The sequence below is a fragment of the Solenopsis invicta genome, chromosome 16 (assembly GCF_016802725.1).
Source record: "Solenopsis invicta isolate M01_SB chromosome 16, UNIL_Sinv_3.0, whole genome shotgun sequence".
In the NCBI taxonomy this organism is placed as follows: domain Eukaryota; kingdom Metazoa; phylum Arthropoda; class Insecta; order Hymenoptera; family Formicidae; genus Solenopsis; species Solenopsis invicta.
Genome location: NC_052679.1, coordinates 2,917,421 through 2,940,092, shown reverse-complemented (window position 1 = coordinate 2,940,092; position 22,672 = coordinate 2,917,421). Strand labels below are relative to the sequence as shown.

The 22,672-nt window shown below is 42.7% G+C and overlaps 1 protein-coding gene across 1 annotated transcript in view; it reads left to right on the top strand.

Moving 5' to 3' along the window:
* LOC105202650 (T-box transcription factor TBX20) overlaps nt 1-13,907 on the top strand; it is a 67,936-nt gene extending 54,029 nt beyond the window's left edge. The window contains exon 6 of the mRNA XM_026132005.2: nt 13,092-13,907. Within this exon, the coding sequence (XP_025987790.1) occupies nt 13,092-13,548 (457 nt within the window). The 3' untranslated portion in view covers nt 13,549-13,907. The remainder of the gene's footprint in view (nt 1-13,091) is intronic.
* The last annotated feature ends 8,765 nt before the right edge of the window (nt 13,908-22,672 follow it).

Below are 22,672 nucleotides of genomic sequence, written 5' to 3'. Positions count from 1 at the left end.
CTTTTTTGCTCAAATCTCCCCGACGAGCTCGATCCTCCGCGCTCCGCGCGCCTCGTCGCCGGGGCCGGCGCGGCGAGGCTGGTCGTTAAAAAATTAAGTCGCGCGAGCGCGTCCGGCAAAAACACGCGAACTTCTCGTTTACGATTATTAATAGCCGAAGCGCGCGATCTTCCCACTCGCGAACCGTGCTCGCCGCTCTGGACGATCTGCGCGTGGCGCGCAGAAGGAAAGTTTCGTGATGGATCGAGCCGTACGTGCGATATTTTCATGTACGAGTGCTACCGCCCCGGACGTATATCAAAGCGAATTTATGCCGCTTCTCTATTAAAAGGAGGCGTGCGTGGGAGGTCGGCGGAAAACGCGGGTCCAAGGATCGCAGGATGTAAACACCAGAGGTCGCAATGAATTTATGGTAATGGTCCCCGGGCTCCGTGAATGCTAAAATCCTTGGTCCGTCCCTTGGACCGATCCCTAGACCAACTATTTAGAGAGAAGTAATTATATTCTTCTACCAATTATATTCTAAGGTTTTAGAGGGTTCTCTTGAACTGAGATGAGCACAATGGATGCTGTTGCTTTTCGCTGACTTAGCGAGCGACAGAATTGTGATATTATGATTTTCAATATAACTTACATTTCCAGATCTTTTTTTTTTAAACAATTATCTAATTTCATCCAATAAAGCTTGTCATTTAAAAATCAATAATTATATACAATTTTTCTATTTGACAGCGAGTAATTTATTTTATTCACATTTCCAGATTTTTTGCATTTCCGATAAATAATTGTCTAATAGAACTTGTTGTTAAAAAATCAGCAATAATTATGTAACAAATTAATCTCTTTTTCCATTTGACAGCGAGTAATTCGCTTTACATTCGTGAGCGACAGAATTGTGATATTACTTACTTTTGTATTAGATTTACTAAATGATACAAGTTAATTTCATCTAACGAGATGTATTATTTAAAAATCAGCAATAATTATCTAATAAACTAATATTTTCTTTCATCTGGATGACCGCGAGACTTTGGAATGGTTCACCATCGGTGTATATTTTTGCTCACGCATCCAGCTTTGTTCCATCGCTGCATCGGGACGATTTCACGGCGAATCAAATAACAACGAGCAGCGTGTGCATTTTAATGACTCCGTATCTCGGTTGCACGCGGGCATGATCTCGCCCCGGAATCACTGCCACATCGCGATCCTCCCCAAATCAGCACCTGCCTAACAGGCGGCCGCCTAAATCCCGCACCGTCATTCTAAGACTCGTCCGTTGACTCGTCCGTTATCTCTCGAGCTCTCGAAAAGTCGATCGGCACGCCGCTTTGCATTCCGGGCGTCGTCGGTGAAGAGAATCACGACCATCGAGCTGCACCGCTATCGACGCCTTCCTATCGAGAATTATACGCCTGCTCCCAACCCTACCCCTCGTTTTTCGAAATTGCTACACGTGGAAACGTCCCCGACGTAAAACTCGCTCGAGATAGACTACCGTGAGACTCCGTGGCCGATAAAATCTTCTAGGGTCACCGGCACTACCGCGATAACGCTACGTCGCTCTTGGCGCTGGGTGTGCCCGCTTGGGATCCCAACTTTGTTGGTTCGACAACGCTTCGTAGCTGGTGCTGGCGTGCGCATAGCTGATCAGAAATTATCGATAGGCGAAAATCATTCCGGGTGGTCGGGTTATCGCAGAACTAATTTGGGGCATGATGGTTCGATGCAGGTTCTTTATCAGTTCCCTACACCCTCGCGCCTCGCCGATTCGAGCCAGCGATGCTTTGCTGGCAAATGTTAGTTGGCGCAAAGACACAATTAGAAATTTCAAATTAATTATTCGATTCTATTTAACGAAATATATTGAAGGAAAATACAAACTGCGTTTGAGAAAGTAGCAGTACGCATCATCGTAGCCTTTTAGACGCGCTGTAATTTATCAGTATATAAATTTACAGCCTTGGGCAGCAAGCGCTTCGTAAATACGTCGTCCAATAATCTATGGATCCGCTTTGGGATTATATATATCTAAAAGATATATGAGTATTAGGAATATTTAGCGATCTATGAATCAAGGTGATTTAACCAAAATGATTTACATTTCCCAAGCTATGCATTCGATAGATGTAAAAATTCGTCGATCGATCGATATTCTCTGGCCACCAAAATCGCGCCCTATTTCAACGCGATACAATAATATACGACATTAGAAATGCACCGATGAATCCATAAGTCTACAGGCGGCAGTACAGTAATTTCGACGAAGGGTTCAGGTTGCCGAAGAAGAGGTCGGGCGTTCCAGGCGCGGAAATTATTGAGGGAACTCGCGCGCGTCTTCGCGTTCTCCATCAGCCGATGACACCGGCCGTTGCCGCGCTCGCTCCAGATAAGCACGTACGGCCGCGAAGATCGGAGAGGGCTCTCGATGAGGAACGCCGGCAGTCGCCTCCACGTTAGCCGTACACGGATGCGCCGCTCCGGCGGCGTCCGGAGTTAATGAGAGAGCGGCCGTACGGAGCAATACGGCGCATGCACCCGCCCACTTCACGCCGGCGCTGATAGATAGATGCCCCTCCGGCCCTCTTTCTTTCACTCCCTCTTTCCCTTTTCTCTGCCTTCCCTTCTCGCGCCGTACGTTCGGCCTCCTCCTTGCGTACGTGTTCGCGGCGCGCACGGCACCGCCGTCAACGTCGTGAAAACATCAGCACGGTCAGTCGAGGATCGCGGGACCCGCGGCTGCCCATGCGAAAGCGCGATGGCGGCCGAGAGGCGCCGTTTCGCGGTACAGATTGATGGTTCAGGTCTAGGTAAAGTCGTTAAGGTCTGCGGCGAAAGTAGACTCCGAAGTTGGTACGGTGTTATGCGGCGTGGCTCGAAATAATGATATTCAAAAGCGTTGTATTCACATTCGAAGAAATTTAAATCTCATTAACGTATGTTCGATTCTTTTCTATTTATATTGAACAAGACACTCTAACAAAATATGTCCTGTCGAAATAGGGAGCATGCTGAACGTTAGAATTTGCTGAACGTTATGGAATCGTCGGGGCCAAACTTTGAAAGTTCTGAACACGCGAACGTAAATCTATCAGTCTATATTTTCATCGTTCGACGTTTCGTTACACGTTGCGTCTATATAGGAGATACGCATTCGCCAGCGTATCTCATATATTTCGGTTTCGCAGTTTCGCGCCAGTCGCAAGTCTCGAGGCCCGGTCGTTTGGGCTCGCGGCTCGCCGTGGATGGAAGCGCCTCGAAGAAAGAAACGGGTGGTAACGTAGGAGAAAGAGAGCGATTTCACGTTCCCCCTGTTCTGGAGGGCAAGAGGAGGGCAGGGCATTCATCTATATTAGCTTCGAGAGCGGACGGCCTGTCATTACCGCTGCCGCTCTGGCCCTCTTTTTCCTCCTCTTCCTCACCTCTCCTCGCGAAGTCTCTCTATCTTTTCCGTCTCGCTCGGTCTACCTCTTCTTCGCAGCTCGCATCTTCCTTCAGTTTCTCTCTTTCTTTCCTCCACCTCGACACAACTACCAGCATCAACTCCGACAACGCAGACACCTTCGACCGATACCGCCAGTCTCCTTGCTGGCCCATTAGCGGGCCGCATTATCAAAGTGCCAGAGGGAGACAGACGGAGCTAGTCGCGAGGCATGGCGATGGACAAGGATGAAGAAAACTCTGCAAAAGAAGTAGAAGAAGAAGAGGAAGGGAGTTGGAGAAGGGGGGAGAAGACACGGGAGGTGGAGAGGCAGCATCAGTGGCCGTGGCTGCTACGGAGCTAATAACCGCCGTTTAAAACGCAAAAACAAAGGTCTCGCCGTGCATCATCGGGGCTTTAGGTCCGGCCAGGGGTACCCGCGGGAAGAAGAAAGAGCAAGAGGGAGGAGATGGAGCAGGGAGAGAAGACTCGTACACACACACATTTATGCATGCATGCATACATGCACGCACTCCGCGTACCATGTATCGGCCGGCTATCCGAGGCATCAGGGTCATTACCGGATCATTACCTACCATACCTACTGTGCGACGACGATGATGGCCCGAGCTTGCGAGCACCACCGACAGACTCTCTTCGCACACACACACACACACACACACACATACACGCTAATACGTACATCACGTACAGGCGCGTTTCTACTCACACCTAGAGCTTCGACGTCTCGGGCGTTAACGTCTCAGTACCTTTCAGTGTGGGTTCGCTCACGTGTGCGTACGTGCGTGTAGGTGTGCGCGCACTCGCACACTCGTCCGTTCGACGCAGCGGCGATCGCGCGTCGGCCCGCTCGGCGGCAGCCGGGTAAATTACAGGCTCGACCGTATTTTGTGTTGTCTTGTTGTTTTTCAACGCGCCGAAAGGAAATGAGCGAGCAAACGCGTCACGCCACCCCGAACCTGCTAATTTCTATTCATATTTTATGGCTATTAATTTCTTCGCTGTTACACTCGCTCTCTGCCCGTTTGCCCCCCTTCGCCGCTCCTCGCTTCACCTCGCTCTCTACCACTGTCTTCTCTATCTTCCATCTCTTTTTTATCTTCGACCCTCTCCTCTGGGCTCCGTTCTCCTTTTCTGCAATTCTTTTCTTTGCCTCTCCCCAATTCGCGTTGTACCCTTCCTCTCGCCTCCTCTTGTGCTCCTCCTCTCCCCCCACCTTTCTAGTGTCTCTTTCTGCCGGCTTCTGTCCTCGCTTTTTTCCTTTACACCTTTCTCCCCCTCTTTTTCATCTACCTCCTAATATTCTCTCTTAACAGCATTCCATGTCGAGGGAAGAATCCGCGGGACTTGTTCGGCCTCGCACTTCTTTCTCCCCATCGGGGTTTCTTCCTTTGTCGAAGTCTTCACGCGATACGTCGCTCGCCGAGACATTCAGTGTTCGCCTGTGAGCCAACCCTCCCTTCTTTTCTTCGCGTTTCGCTTTTCCCTTCACGTTTCGTCATCACGAAATCTCATCCTGAGCGACGACAGCTCGCTCGCTGTTAGTACCGTGAGTGGAGTTGTTAGTCATAAATCTCTCAATAATTTTAATGTAGCTTCCTCATTTCCTCTCTTTTTTTTCCTCTGAATTTAATTGACCGCCTTTTCGTAGACATCGGCCCGCGACCTCCACATATGTTATTAGGAAATAGTATTAGGAAATTTTTTTTGGACATTATAGACTTTAGCCTACTGATTGATATTTTCTCGCTTTAAAAAAGAAGACGCGGTTAAAAAAGATTAATTTTATGGTCGAGGAAATAAAATTTAGATATTAATCTTCTTAAACCTTTAAAATATATGGGTTTAAAATTGCTACCGAGTCTTGCAATTAAGCAGCTACTTTTTTTTTAGTTGCGCCAGAACACCATTGAAACTAAGATGTCGGATTAGAGTGCGCATTATTCATTCGATTATATTCGGAATATTGTCTCTCGTACGTCCTGAGCTGGTTTCCGTTTCCAGAATCATGGTAGTATCACCAGAATGGTGAAGCATTCCACGAGAGTGCTCGATAGTCCCCGTGGGATGCGTGCGAGAGGAACCGAGATGAGCCAAACCGCAGCATTCGATAAACTACCTTCGGCCATCAGCGGGGTGTAACCTATTATTATCTACCACTTACCTAATGCCCTGTGTCAGCCCGGGGGTAGACGGAGAATAACAGGCTCTCTCTCCATTCGACGGAATTCCCCGCGCTTTAATATCGTAAGCCATTTCACGTCGCCTGAGCGAGCAGCGCGCGATTTTGGGGAATTTATCGACTAGGTGTCAAAAAGATGATCAATTAAGGGCAGTCGTGAAATATATATCGAGAAGCACGAAACACCGTGCAATTCTTTGTCATCAAATCGAGGTTGGATATCGGGTGTGGCAATCAATTATTTTTACACGTACAGTAGCTAGTTTTCACTTTAATACACTTGCATTTTTTCGTTGCGCTGAACTTTAAGATAAAGATTCAAGGAAATTTTTACGTTAAGAAGCAGGACTCGTGGGGTTTTAATTCGAACTGTCTGCGTAACTAACCGAGGATAATCTTCGTGCGCGATATAATCACCGGTAGCGATTCTCGGCAATTAACATCGACTTGGCAGTAGTCACCGGCGCGTATAAGTGATTGCATTCTTATGCGTCGGTCGACCGCAATTTTATTATTTGCGCGCTCACGGAGCGGGCGTGCAAATATTATGTGCAAATTATCAGCGTAAACGCGTAAACTCGCGGGGCCGAGAGACGAGACGAGAGGTGCGGTTCGCGTGTAATTGGATCGCTAATTAAATTACGTCGAGGCTTCATCACGCGATAGAGCGACGCAGAAGGCGAGAGCGGCAAGGACGGCATTCTCTCGGATTCCGCTAGACGCTGCTCTGCGCCGCCGATGCGATGATCGGGGACTTAAGGAGGCTCGCGTGAGAAAGAACACGATGGATTTCGTTTCCCGAAAAGGGTCCTCCCTTTTGCGGTGCTCACGTAGCACCTGACTTGGCACCGCGGGCCCTCGGACGACGTTGCCGAGAAGAGGGCCCCGAGAAATTACGGGACATTAAGCCATGCGAGAATATGCCATATTTCCTTGTCAGAGCGGCTTCGGGGAACGTGGAATAGATACTATTCGGAAATTACGGATGTGGCCATTAACGACTAAAAGCCGTCACGAAGTCGTCAGTTTTGCTCCAATTAACCCTCCACGGATCCATTCCTATTTCTTTCTCCTCTCGATAGAAAAAGCGGACCAGCGCGTACGTGATTACGCATTAAAAAACGCCTTATTGCTTGCTACGCCCAGGAAATGTTTTTTCCCCCGATTATAGCTGTCGACTAGCTTATCGGATTCTATATTAGTGCGATCCTGTAAGTCAGTTAGAGTTGAGAGGAATTTATCGAGTGCACGTTAACTTAATAGACGTAACAATTTCAAATATATATTTTCGAAGAAACTTTTCAAGTTAAAAATTTTATCTTGTCCCACATAAACTAAATCTTCCCTAGCAATAATTTTGAGCTTTATCTCAGAGGACACTTTTGCTAATAGATTTAATTGTCCGAACGCGCTGTGGCGGTGCGATTGGGGAAAAATTGGAGTCGCCTGTGTGTGCCGGATGTTTTCTTTTTATTTATAAACTAGCCTCTCTTTTTCTCTCCTCCTTTCCGTTTTCTGAACGGCGCGGCGCAGCGGCTCGACACTCGAGGGGTGTAGCCGCGAGAACGTCATGGACATTTTAATGGGTAACGGCGGTGGCCTCTAATTAGAACGTTTCGACCGTAACCGCGCCATTACGGGGGAAAACGCGGACTCGTCAGATCGATGAGGAATATTTATCGCGGTGTAACAATTACGGGAGCCCCGGCATAGCGCGAATAGTAATAGGCGGCCGGCCCCGGAGGCCGCTCTCTCGCCCGGCGAACGACTGTAATTAGGGCTTTTATTGTCTGTACATAAGGAAGCTTTATGAAAACATTAAGGATATAATTCAAGGCCGGGGAGAGGCGCAGCGCTAGCACACTCCGCCGTGAATTGCAGCCTGGGCCTTAATGCACAGGAGACCGCGTTGCCGCGCTGCGTCATTTCCGTTTTGCGTACGCACGCACACACACACACACATACACACGGGAACGGGCGACGGCGCGACGTGAGCCCCTCTTCTGGGTGTGCGACAGGGATTGCCTCTACCTGTTCCTCTCCGCGTACGAACAGTGTAATTTGATTTCTGGATTTTTCTGCGAGCCCCCGTGTGATTAAGCTATTTTCGAAGTTAAGAGAGATAGCGCGCCGCTGGCGAACGGTGGCAGCGCCTATAACGTCTTCCGCGCGCCTCGGATTCGCATCCCCTACACCTTCGAAACTTTAGCTTGCTACTATTCCGAACGTCAGTAGTTTCTCCTCGTTATAGTTATGGCTATCCCGTGCGGAGGGAATTGCTTCTACACGTGCATCAATGTACGGTGTAGTATTAATGCAACTTTCAAACGAACCATGGTGTTATTACGTACATCGTGCATTAAAAATTACAATAATTTTTTAGTATATCTAAATCACACGGCGCGAGACTGTCGACTGCCTCGCGGAGTTCTAACACTTTCGTATACACATTTAAGACTTCCAAAGAGGCGCGCTCGCGTAATCGCGATCGAGATCCATGCTCGGGATCCGCCTAAATCACCGGCTCGCTCGCCCCGCCCTATCCTCCCCTCGCGATCCCCTGCTATCCGCGGGATCTCGGATCACGATCGATCCGGGCGAATCGATACGCGAGGCCAGTAGAGTCGCGGAACTCGGCTAATAGAGTTCGGGCCCTTGACAGCGATATTTCACGAGAACGAGAAGAGGAATGGCCGCGGACGGGCGCGCCGCGCCGGTGTGTGTGGTCCGGCACGTCCGAGTGGACGGCGATTAGCCCCGGGCCCCCTAATCCCTCCCTCGTTTCCCCGTCACTGGTTTCACCCTCCGGGGCCCAGGCTCCTTCCTCTTCCACCCAGCCTCTTCCTTTTTCCCCGCTCGAAGCTTACTCTCATGCATTCATGTACCATCGCGTGCACGTACGTGCATTCATACGTGCTTTGTGTGTGTATGTGTGTGCGCGTCTTGTGTGATGCGAGGGTGTGTGCATGTGTATACGCTCGTGCGCCTCCTCGGGTGTCGTGTTACGTGCTAAGCGGTACGACCGAACGGTAACCGAGACGCGGACTGCACACCGGACCCATTGTTCCCAGGGCCTCCTTACGTCTCACCGCCTGGCTCCCGCCTGACCGCCGTGTTCCCTTGTCCACCCCCGCTCATGTTCGTCGCGCTCCTCAAACTGGCTCGCGAATGGGTCTTTTGGTTCGAGTCGATTTGCTCTTTGCCGTCTCGCTTCCTCACCGCCTCTCGATTTGATCGGGTATCAATACTGTACGCGGTATAGAATATTGCAGGCATCGGATGCGAATAGCTGTTACCGTTGCATTTTCAGCTATCGGGCGATTTTTTCGAAAGAACGTTAAGATAAAGCCGCCTTTGCGCCATGATATAATCTTTGAAAGTAACGGCATTAGTTTTGTACAATTATTCATGCGAAAAGTATGATTGTGACATTTTAGCTGTTATACTCTATGTCTGTAGAAACTTTCCTGAAATTATTTGAAATTTCTTAATTTTGTTCACATCTAAATAACATATACTCTCTTCCTCTCAGAATTCTAATAAAGACATAAGGTACCTGAGCTGAACGAGGTCCACCTAACTTATTTTATTTTTTAAACTCTATGGAGATGTTGAAATAAATTAAGCAAGAATAAAATGTTTGTTTTAATCACTAACAAAAATAAAAATATTTTTTATACAAAACATTTGTAAATGTTTTTAATAAGTCTTAAATAAAAAATAAATAAAAAATAACTAAACATTATCTTCCTAATCACTCTTAAATTGATTTATTAATCACAAAAACAAAATGTCTCAGGGTTTATTCTACTGTTAAACGTCACAATTATCTTTAATTTTGTCTGTAACTAATTTTTTAACTTTTGAAAATTCTTGTCCATGTGAGTGCAATTTTAACTTCTCAAATGCTTGCAGCATTGAAAATCGTTATTCTCTATGCAAACCACACACAAACAAATGACATTGGCTATAATAATAAATGTATAAGTGAATTGTATTTAATAAGTACATAATTTAAAAAAAATAAATTTATTCCGAAAAATCAATATATATATTAATTATTTTTTATAATTAGGAAGATAAATAATATTATAATATGCTGTAATAAAACATAAAATAATATATACTTAATAAACTTTACAGCGAATTTTTATAAAAACGACTCATTTACCTGCTTCCTATGACCCATCTTTTAAGCATTCATTCACACTCACAAAGTGTGCTTTTAAATTTTTAAGTGGGTCTTATTTAGTACTGGACCTTATTTGTCTCAAGTACCTTGTATAGCATAGTTAAAGATCTTTCTGGATTTTCATTGCGATTGAGTTCACCTCTGGCAGGCCTTATTTCTCGCGACTCTCTTATTTTTCCTGCACCGGGTTTCGCACAGTCACGGTGGTTTTGTCTCGCCCTCACACCATGGTTTTACGACTTTATGACTCGGGACTCTCTCGTCGTCGACGTGCCGGCTCGCAACTACCGTACGAAGGTTGACCCTTCTCTCCTTGACTGGGTGTCGCCCGGCCCGGTGACCCCCAGGGTAACTAGACCCGCGAGAGTCAACCCCCTCTTCCCCTTGGCTTCGGTCCATGGAGACAGAATCATTACGGGTGTTGGCCGGGATTGAATTGTATGGTCCCGACGACGTCGGTCGCGCGAGATGATGAAGTGCTTCGTTGCGCCGAATGTTTTACGAATGACGTTTCGACGTAACAAAGCTAGCCAACAATTTTATATGAAAAACATTAATTTTTTTTCATTTTCTTTTACAATTTTCTACATAGAGTAATAATTTTTTTGTTGAAATAATCATCTTTTTGTTATGTTTTTTTTTATCATATATCTTGCCTGCGAATTGTGAATATGTTTTACGACTACTTCTTAAAACGAGTAAAAGCTCATGTATGTATATAAATTTGCACGAGAGCGCGGATTGCGAAGACATGACCTAAAGTTCCAGGAGAGTGAAAACAAATGTTTTCCGGAATCTCTTTATTATGCACACCCCTAAATTATTTTATGCACGAAATGCTGAGCTATCGAACAACGCCGGTTGTGAAAGGCGTCTTCGGATATCTCGACGGCCGCCGGTTCGAGGAACTGGATGATCGATAAGAGGTATCATTCGTGAGCAGCCTGTGCTCAAATTATTCTGCCGAGAGAGAAAGAGGGTGTGAGAGAGAGAAAGAGAATGAATACTAGTATCAAGTTGTCTCTCAACCACTTGACTTCCGAGAAGCGCGAAGAACCGGCAGCTATCCATCGACGACTGCCTGCGTCTTAAGATCTGAGATCAAACAGACAACGAGACTTGCGGTAAATCTGGAAGGATGTTAAAAGTACGCGGAATAAATATCTTGCTATTTAAAAGACATTTAATCTTTACAATAAGGCATATGCTCTTCTTATATCTTCCCTAAGTTAAATATTGGTTAAGTTAGAGTGCTATAATCTCTTTCTCTCTGACCAAATCTCATTGACCTCTTTAACGTTAAAACATTCATAGGATAGATTCATCCTTTTGTATCTGTTCTTTAATTATTAAGAATTATATTACTAAATTATTTTCTATAATTATAAGAACATCATTGAATTATTCTTCACTCACGATCAACCTCTGTATTAATATTAAGCAGAAATATAGAAGAGTGCCTTCTTCAGTCTTACGAACTTACACGGGTTGAAAAAGGATGATTAAAGAAATCAGTTATGAAATCAAACGAGTGTAAAAGTTTAAGTAACGGCTTATTGATTCGATATTTATTAATTGAAACAAAATGAACGTCTCAATTTACCTAGCGTCAAACCGATTTGACTCGTTCGCTTTAAATGGCGGAAAACAACAGAGACTTTTCTCAGACCACGTCGGGAATCCATCAAGCATTCTGATTCGCTCCTACGGTCTTCGGCTTTGCGCAATCGGTCTTACCTCGCCGGGCTTGAAATCGAAAGCAATTACGAAGCGCCGCCTCGCGCCTCGGATTCGCGATATCGTAATGAAGCCTTAATAATTGAGATAGACCGGCCGATAATCGGCGTGTCTCTACACGCCGCTCCCGCGCGTAATCACGAAAGTAGGAAGTGACTCGCCGTGATTCCGCGCGCAATGAGACTTGGTCGTTAATTATCGTCGGCGTCAACGGAGAGGAAGAAAGAAAAAAAAAGAGAGAGAAAGAGAGAAGGAAGGAATAAGAAAGAAATACAAAATGACCCTCTCGCCGTTCGCGACGCGTTTTCATCCGTGATCGGCCAATAATCCGCTCGTTAGCGTTTCTCCTGCGATAGCAACGAAGCAATGAAGGCGCGTCCGCGCACAATCGCGCGTAATTAACCCTAATTAAGCCCCGTACCTAACGCACGAAATCATCCATCACGTTTGTTGCTTTGGGGGAGAAAGAGGTTCTCGCGAGATCGTCCCCCCCTCCTCCCTCCCTCCCTCTGGCCGCTCCTCGCGCGTACGTCTCTCTATGAGAGAAAAACTCGTCTTAATTACCCGCCATTCTCTCTCTGTCTTGTCTCTCTGTCGACTCTGCGTCCGTGAAGGAATCTCATTGATTTACTCCCTTTTAAGTGCTATTAATGCCGATAAGGTCGATCGATTAATCAGCCGGCCGGCGAGGGCCGCCTCTCGCGCCTTAAGAACGGACGATTTTATCTCGCTCTGTCTCGCGTTCCCGCGGCTTCAGACGATTTATTTGCTCGCCCGGCGCGATCTTTGCCGTTTCGGTCGATCCGCCGCGCCGCGCCGCGTGCAGGATCGCGACCTCTCGGTCGCACGATCGCGCAGGTCGCTCGTTCGATTCCTCGTCTAATCCTGGTCTCGACCGAGCACCGATGCCCAGACGATTCGTGTGCCAGATTTTAAACGAGTCTTTTATCCGTCCATCCGATTTTATCTGTCTATTCGATTATTCCGTTAATATTATTGATGACGGTGAAGATTTCTTTCTCGCTCAATATCTTTTGGTGAAGGTACGCTGGAGTATTACATTCATAAATGCTGCAATTGAACTCTGTGCACAATATGAGATAGAAGAATATTAGATATTAGGAATAGGAATATAAAATTTTAGAATCAGTTTCCTCAATAAACACCACAGATAAATAATAAGTTGTGTGGTATCTTGTACGGCATATTTGTTTTACACTCTATTCGTATTTATTGTGCGTTACGTTTAATATATTCAATGAGAAAACTGATTTTAATCTAATATTTCTCTATTGTGCGTAAGGCTCAATGTTTGTAAATAGAAATATTATAATATCTGAAACCGCTAGTGTACATAATACGCGCAATTCAGTATGCAAATTATATCACTTGTAAAACAAAGAGAGTGAAAAAAAAAATCTTTTCCACTTGTAAAATTGGAAACTAAGGAAAGGAGTCAGGAAAGTCGCTCTACATTTCGAATGCACTTCTATCCGTTCTGTACGCTAAAGATACCCTTTTATCTTTGATTATTTCAGAGATCCCATGGAACTCATGGAACAGCAACTAGTACGATGCGGCGGCGTGCCCCCAGTAAGACTTTACGATCATATCGGTTTACCATCACCGGCGATGGTGGCCGCGGCCGCGGCCGCGACGCTGAACGCTCAGCAGCAACAGCAGCAGCAGCAACACCATCAGCCGTCCGCGCAACAGCAGCAACAGCAGGAGACCAACGGACACGTGTTGGTGCCCTGGCTGTCGCCACTCTTGTATGGCACCAGGAGTGCGGCCGGCTCGCCATCGCCCTATCCCACCGCCGCCACCCCCAGCTTCCCGTATCCGTCGACGCTGTCGTGGGCCTGGCAACCACCACCCTCCGTCGCGATGATCTCGCGACGATCCTCGCCCCCCACCAGTTTGAGGTATGTCCCCTATCCACCCACGGCCAGCACACCCCCGCCGCTACGGGCACGCCCGTCCACCCCCAATTAGCGATCCCCGCTGGCGCTGGCGATTCGGCGACTGCGGCATTATCGTTCCTCCTCCCTCTCTCTGTGATCATGGAACCGGCAACCGAAATTGGGAATCGGAATTGTCCCGACACGTTTTTATCTCGTTAGGGGTACGGTGGCACGCGTACAACGCATTTTATCGTCGACGAATTGGATCGCTGGTGGCGATATGGAAATAAGTGGCATCTCGTTGCACTTTTTGTTGTAGTGATATTAGTAAAATTCAGGATGGAAAATAAATCGAAAAATGATTATCAAATTACTTGTAGCCGTAAGTGAGATGTAAATAAAAAATAATGGCCGCGTTCAGCAGATGCCACATGTTGAAGTATTCTTCTAGATCATCCAATCGAACCTTTATAGATTTAGAAGCATATACCAATAACAGCGAGCGCTCACTCAACTGTCGAGTCCGCTGAACGTGACCATTATCGGTTACAATTGATGACAAATATTACGAATGTAACTTTATGCAGTGTGCGCACCACGGAACAACTTCTCTAATAAAATATAAAGACCTAAAATATGTCACAAATATTCATTCCTTTCATCTTACCTTATTACTTTTTCACGCGAAATATTCTAAGGAATCGATTTATAAAATACAGTGGGATTTTATTTGCAACAAAAATGCAATTGCACTTTTCTGATGCATAGTTGCGTCAACAAAATGGTTTTACACCTTCATGAGAAAATGGAATTTGTTATGCCATTCCAACTTTTCTTATACCATTTTTTTCTACCATCAAAAATGCAGATATCAACTGTTACGGTTCCGTGACGTACCCTATATATTGTTATTGCATTTTTTTAGTCTCTATTATTATTATTATTATTATTATTGAAATTGATTGAATAGAAAATTAAACTGACATTTGCACTCTAGGAAAAAAAATGTTTTGTTGTAAGAACAAAATTATTTGGTTAAAATGTACCGAACAAAACTATTTAGTTAGTATAAATAAATATTTTTTATTTACGTGTATTTTGCAGAAGTAACTAAATTTTGTACATAAAACAAAATATTTGATTATTATTAAAAAATGCAACTAAACATTTTTGTTAAAGGCACTAAATCGTTTTCCTACACTGAAAAGAAACAATCGAAATATTCAAGAGCAAATGTTACTTGTGATCTTTTCTTTGATATTTGTGATTATAAGAAAATTTGATTGTGATGACAAAATATATATATATTTCTGAAACATATTTCAGTTTTGTAAAATATTTTTTTAATTAATTGATTTATTTGCTAAGGATATAATTTTATTTCGCCAAATTTAAATAAAAATTTATTTAAATGTGAAATAAATGTATATCTCACAAATAAATTTTTAAGTCTTTTTTCAGTGTTACGCATCTTGAAAAAATTATTTTTCAATTAATTTTATAGCCTCTGAAAGACGTAAATTTTATTAATTTACTTAAATTATTTCCATTTATCGGTGATGAATTTATCAGCATTAAAATAATATTTCAATTTTTAATCTTTCAGAGTTCTCTGTTATTATATCATGTAATAATTGTGAATTAAGAAAGGAAATTTATATTGAATATATGAACTTAATTTATATTTATTTAATATAAATATCCTTTATTGTAAATAATTTTTAGAATTAATATTATTATTATCATGTTATAATGTATGATTGTATAATTTTATAATGTTGTGTGTAATCATTAATAATATATTAGTGATTTAATTCTTTAATGAGATAAAGGATTGCACATTATATGTTTTTAAATCAATTTATAAAGAAGAGCGAGAGGAGTATAAGCTTCAAGCTGATTTTTCTCGATTGCTCCCATTCCTTGTGATGTCGCTTATAATTAGTCCCATATCGCATATGTATACAGAGAGGACGATGTGTCGCAGCGCGTCGCTTGCGACTGCGAGCTAAGCGTGTCTGGTGTTCTTAACGTTCGTGTTTACTCTTCAACACCAACGTGCAACCAAAGAACTATCCCTAGCGCCCAGTGTGTTAACTGCGGACCGTGTGTGTAACGCGTAGATATTTATATAATATATAAATGTAATTCTGTGTATACATGTGTCGTTCCATTAATACTATACGCTGGGCGAGCGTATCGGCAGCTAAAGTTTCCGTGTCAGCAACACGAATCAAGTATCCGAATACGCGGACTTGGGCATCGAGAAGTCCCACAGAACTGAAAATGCGAGTTTGCATATTTATTTCGAATTTTTAATGATCGAGAAAGTTACATCAAAATATGTTTGAGAAACAAGCATTGAAATATCCAAAGATTTGAGGAAAATAGGAAATATATACAGAATCTGAGCAATTCGGATACTCGAGGTTGCGAGAATCGAATTTATTCGCAGATCAGTGTTGTCATAAATCTCGACGTCTCGCTGCGAACGGTTTAGCGGCAGGACGCGTCTCGCTCCGTGTCCGCGTAATATCTCATCGTAGAGATTTGCGAGTATCAGAGAAGGATCGCGGAGCACGCGGATCTTTGTACTCTGGTTTTCGATCTCGAACTGTAAATAATAATTCCGTGCTCATCATAGAACGAACAAGTATCTGTTGTAACGTGACGATTGACTATGTATGTATGTATGTATGTATGTATGCTAAATATGTAAATGCAACGGCGAACGTGAAATCGTGCGTGAAAGAGTAAACGATTCGACGTAATTGTATTATATACCGCGATAGTATTAACGCGCGTCTTGCCACAGGACGGTGCAATTTGTACATATAAGGGAACCTTATGATAGCGAATAGTTCAGCGCCGTATCTCCTCGATGTAGCACGACGAAAATAAATGAATTTTCATTAATCGGCTTCGATCACTCAATCGCCTGTACTTTTTGCGTTTCTTATCGATCTCCTTCCTCCATTATTTATATTCTTTGTATTTTTTTCGTTTATAAATAAATTATTTATCGTTATTGAGAAACTTATCTAAGTGCATGCAGTTTATTTTTACTTAAACCCTAACGAACAATGTCCTTAAAATATTGATATAAAAATATTAATACAATATAAGAAATTCCTATTAATTAAACTCACTAGCATTAGTCAATTAATTTCTACTTACATGCCAATTTAATGTGAGAAATATTTTTTGATGGACGAAGCGTTATATCGCTTGAGCAAAATTATTAGTAACAGGATTATTCTATTTTTCATTCAAGTTTTTGCGAGGATGTAAATTCTACACAAAGAAAAAGATTTCATGAATTTCAGGAATTACTATTCCTATTTATTTGACTGAAAGTTGTTTTATTCAAACATCTATTATTCGACGAAAATAACTAATAAATTACTAATCCTACTTATTAATTCAAACATTGCATTGGTTTGTTTGGACCATTCGAAATTTTGTTTGGCTACAATAAAATTTATCGAGTCTAAAGAAATCGTTTCCTCCGTGTATCATGTCAATATCGTCTTTCTTACGATCGCGGCACTTGGTACGTTTTACATTCATTTCGCGAATGCCGTGCGTCCTTTCTGTCACCCACACTTTCTTCACCCAATGTACGCCCTCGCCACGCCACCCAGGCTTCATCGCACCTCCAACTGCCGTGTAATTCTGTTATACCTATCTGAAATTAAATAAATTCATTTCACGGCCTGTCAGCGAGCAATTATTCTCAGATGCGGTCGCTTTAAGGGCTCGGTTCGTTCCATGACTAACACCTTTTCTCACCAACTCTCTCCCTTCTTCTTGTTCTTTCTTTCTGTCACTCGAACTCTCGGTCCAGCATCGGGAGCATGTTGCTATCGCCGTATGGCAATGTACAGTCCTTCTGGCAACGGTTGCTTCACGTCGCGTTCGTAGGTCATGTCGGATCGCCGCACCTACTGTTTCGCGCGATCAAGCGCAACCGCGGCGACATGAGGTGCCCTTTAATCCTTCACATCGAACGTGAAGCGAAATATGAAGCGTTAAACCGAATGCCAATAACGAAAACGCACATTGTTTCACAGTCATCAACATTGTTTCACATATATGATGACACTTCCCGCCATAACAAGTAATTCAATTAGAGAAGGGGAACAGCGTGATCAAATTAATGAACGGTAAGCGAAGTGCATTATACATTTTCCATTCCGCGTCATATTTTATTGTTTAAGCGAGTTATACAGGATACTTAGAATGTTAAAAATACCAAGTTTTAATGACCTTTAAAGGTTATAAAATAATAAAATTACGAAATAGTAAAATTATTATCTAAAGGATTTCAAAGTTTTCGTGATAAAGATCTCTGCATCTTCCTTTCAACTTGATAAACAACAATCTAAAATCTTCACCATGAAGAAAGAATAGCTTAATATTCTTTTGGTTTGCGAAAACAAGGAAACCAAAGTTGAACATCTAAATTGCATGTAGGACGTTCACCAATTACTCCAAAGACATTCAGCGAGTACTTGAGAGAGTCTTTTAAGGATTCGAGTTAGCGACGTAGGACGCGGCGGCCAGGTAGAAAGAATCCACGGTCGGAAGAAACGCGAAAGGAGCAAAAGACGGCGTAGAAGAAGAAGAAGAGGAAGAAGAAGAAGAAGACAACGGAGGTTTCACCGGGGCGCGAAAGCGATCGTGTGTTACGTCGTGATGGGTGGAGCGAGGTGAGAGAAACAGAGAGGCGGCTCCCGAGCTTGTAATTATGTTGATACGAATGATCTGCGGCTTGCCGCAGACCGACGAAGAGCAACAGGAGAGGACGAAGAAGAAAAAGAAGAAGACGAGTGGAAGGAGGAGAAGAAAGAAAAGGAGAAAGAAAAGGGTGAAGCCTCTAGCGGTGCTCACCGGCTGCTCTACACGTACCCCCCATATTTTTGCTTTCTCTCTCTGTCTCTTTCTCTACCTCTCATTTCTCTCGATACTTTCCTCCCCTCGTTTTCTCCTCACCACCTCCCTCTTTCCTTGACACCGCGTGTAACGTTCTCTCCGTGCGCATTGCTCATCCCCACGCGACGAGAATGAAAGACAGAGAAAGAAAGAGAGAGGACCGGGCTTTAGGACCGTGGCGAAACCAGTTTAAGTGGTTAAGTGTAGATATAATTGATTTCCATTTTACGAGGCTCTCTCGGGGAAGACGCTTCTCCACCCGCTGCGCTGCATCCATGCACTCCCACCCCCGAGCAGTTGCAGCCTGTCCTGCATCCGCGCCTCTCCTTCCCGCGCGCTCTCTCTCTCTCTCTTTCTCTTTCTCTCTTTGTCGTGTCGCATCTCTCATGCTCTCTTTCTCACGACTATACTTTTGTTCTTCTCTTTCTCGCGCCAGCCGCACACGCGTGCGACGTATACCCGCGCGCAACATCGAACGCATAAATACGCATTATAATGTATCGGCGGGTGCCCCTCGACGAGAGAGAGCGGCCTTGCCGGGTATAATCGTTTTCTCACGCCTCGTTCCGCGATGATTTCGGCTGGAAGGATGGAGGTGAGGTATTAACCCTTGCCCACCTCGTCGTACTTCGCGCGGGAGAGACGCGTTTTCATCCTCCCGCAAGTTGCAAGTGCGGAAGGGTTAATCGTTGAGATTGCCGGTGATTAACTGCGATAAAATCGCGATGAAGCCGATACGGTACGAAGCCGACGACGAAATTAACAGTCATTTCCTATTTATGCTGACGGATATTTTTATAAATTACGAGAAACATTTATATCCAATAGATGGCCGCCTCAAATGTCAGGGCATTATATATTTTAACATTTGTAACACTTGATTATTCGTATCTTTTAATAATAAAATGTAACGATGAATATGTAAAGTAGGATAATCTGTTATTGGATTAAGAAATTGAGAAAGGAAAGCCGACAAAAGCTAGGATCGTACCCTAACGGGAAATAAACGTATACGCGCGTTGACGCGGGAAAAATTAGAAGCTACGGGATTGATCGATGAACATTGAAAGTGCTTAGGTTCGTAATGAAGGCCCGACGGCGCGGCATGCAATTACGAGCGCAGTGATAAAAGTTGGTAACGAATTAGCGGTTTGTAAAAATGACTCTCGCCGCTTCTGACAGCTCCGAGACGGAGAGAAGTGTACGGTGGGGGCGAGTTCTTACGAGCTGCTCGTTTCGCGTCGCTACAAGTTGTTCTTCGGGGGCGAACGAATTTACGATCGATACCTTAATTGCAATCGAACGAGCTATTTCGAGGGCCGGCAAAGGTTAATGTACCATTAAGAAGCGCGTTTACGAAAGACGGTGTCCACTCTCGTTGTCTTCGAAATCTCTCGTCCGCCAAACGTCTGACGTTTTTCGGCTAAATTTTGGCACTCGCCATTCTCGGTGATCACACGAAATTGCAATTTCGGCAAGCGTCATTTGTAGCCAGACAGAGAGAAGAGAGTCGAGTTGCTTCGTCTAACCAAGCGCTTCTTCATTTCACGTATTATCTCATTTATCCATTCCAATTTCGGCGACATTTCTCGACTTAGTGAGCAAGGTTTTTTTTGACATAGAACAACTAAGTTAGTGTCGACGCAAGACAGACGAGAAAAACAGAAAATTCAAGAAGAGAGTCATAAAAAAAAAACGAAACATCGCGTACAGAAGGAGAAAAGAGGATGCAACAAGGAGAAAAGAGGACGGCAAGAAAGTCATGGAGGAAGGAGAAGTGAGGGAAAGAGTGTGAGAGAGAACGGGAGAAATAGAGAGAAGCATTCGGCGGAGAATATGTAAATTAGGAACTTCGTGTGAATGCGGAGATTTATGGCGGCCCGTACACATTTCTGGGCGCAATAAATATCAGTAAGTAGCGACGCGCGGGGATCGCGCGTCCGGATCGGGTCCTCCTCTCATTCTCTTTCTGTAAGTATATACATACGCATCACTAATACCAGTGTCCCGCTAATGCCGCCACCAACCGCGGCTCATCCGCGTGGTGCACAAGATCGTCGGAGAAATGTCGGGGAAAAAATGTTGGTCGATCACGACATCGGTATGAGGATGGAGAATTCGAGTTCCTAAATTATATTACACTATACTCGTAGCCTTTTAGAGGTAAAAATTATATTCCTAATTTGATTTAAGGCATAAAAGTACGTTTAACGTTGAATCTAAAATTAAAAAAAAATAAAAATTTATTTTATTTTATTTAGTAAAATTTTGTTCGAATGCACTCCCACTTGATTTTATGCCCAACAAAATTTTATCAGTCAAATATTTGACTGCCTTAACTCACAATCAACACGTTATTTTTAATCTTTTGCGTAAGATTATTCGTTAAAATTAATTTTTATTACTTTTAAAAGTATTAAAAAATTCTTTCGTCTCTTGTATATAGATACTTAACATTTCTAGAAAGTATTTATATAATTGTTTATTTAAAAGAAATTATATATGTATCTAATGTTTAAATGTATATATTGTTATAATCGACAAGATAAGAGAAATGCACGTTTTCAAATAAGATTCAAAACTTTAAAACAAAAACGACTTAAGATAAAAATACTTTCATCATATCTTAAAATTAAAAGAGAGAGAAACATACAAATTATTTAAAAAAATAATTTAAACGTCAACTATTAAAAAAAAGTAAGTTATTCAGTAAAATGACGTTTTAATATGTATAAATAGATATAAATTAAAAGCATTGCATGTACATGTTAAACAATTTTATTAATAAAAGAATGTATTTTATAAAAAAAGAGTATGAAAGAGTTACAAAAATTTAAAGTTAATTACAAAAAACAGTTTTGAATATTATTTATAGCATTTAATGGCTAATATTATTTCTTCATTTAATGCAAATGTGATACCGACATTTCTCGCATTTTAATTTAAAATTATTGCTTAAAGTTCAATTTTTTTCAATATTTCATGAAATCTCTTCAATATAAACGAGAATTAATTAAAAATAAAGAGAAAAAATTATAGTATAAAAAGATATACTCACTCCATATATAATACGGCCGCGCATACATCAAGGAAGTTTCCCGAAACGTTCTGGTCCAAGTTCATTCTCAAACTGAAGTCTATTCTACATAACATAAGGCCATAAGGCTGTAATTTAAAGCTAGAAGCTAATTGGTAGAAATAGACGTACAATCGCGGTTTACAACCTTACGACTTTACGTTTTTACTATTGTGAAATAAGCTTCAGGTCGACAACGCAACAGTAGGTCTATTCTTTAGTCAAACTTTTATATTAAACATTCTTTAGGAAGGAGATAGAGAATTTATCCCAGTATTCGTAAAATATTTAAAAAAAAAAGAAATGCAATCAGTATAACTCGTATAAATAAAGCATTAATTGTAGATATCACAAGTCAATCTACTTTTAATTAACGAGGAACATATTTAATAAGATCTTCGTACAAAAAATAATTTTTATAATAAGCCAATAATTAAAAAGTAGCTATTCCGCCTGGTATCTTTTTGAAAGATTGACTTTTGATAATTATCGTCTCAAAATTCAAGAACTCCAGTTTTATATTATTGCAATCATCGTTGATGAAAGAAACGTAAAGAATGACGAAAACACGCAAGAATGGAACGCGAGGGGAGAACATGAGAACGGTAGGATCCAAGGAATGGAGCCACCAGAAACTCCATGGGTGGCACTGGAGAGATCTCCCTTTTCTTTTCTCTTCCTTTCGCACATATGCATACATTCGCGGAGTCGGCGACGTTTCTCTTAACGCTACTTAAGAGGTGACGCCTGATAGTTTTGTCGCTTTTTGCTCAAACGCCGAATTATACAGAGAAAAGAATTATGCAAACAGCTACAAATCGTAAAACGAAGGCGACAATGGGCGTTTTCCTTTTAGGTTGACACAAATTGTCTTTGTTGGCATAATCCATAAATAACGAAGACGGAACAATACTTGTGTCGCCTAGTCGGTTCGCATTACTAAATGGGAAAAATTCGAAAGAATCCAACATGCGAGACAATGCTAGAACAAAAAAAAATATAAAGATACTGCGCATCATGTTTGATTGTTAAGATAGGACAACTTGGCGAAACGAATTTTTATTATTATTTCATTTTATATGACCCGACTGTCTAAATACTTCATCACGCGTTCTATTCATTAGTTTTCGTAATAATTTACACCGCAAACACATTGTGATAATTTACAGAAGTATAATGATGCAAAATTTCTATTGCGGCGCAA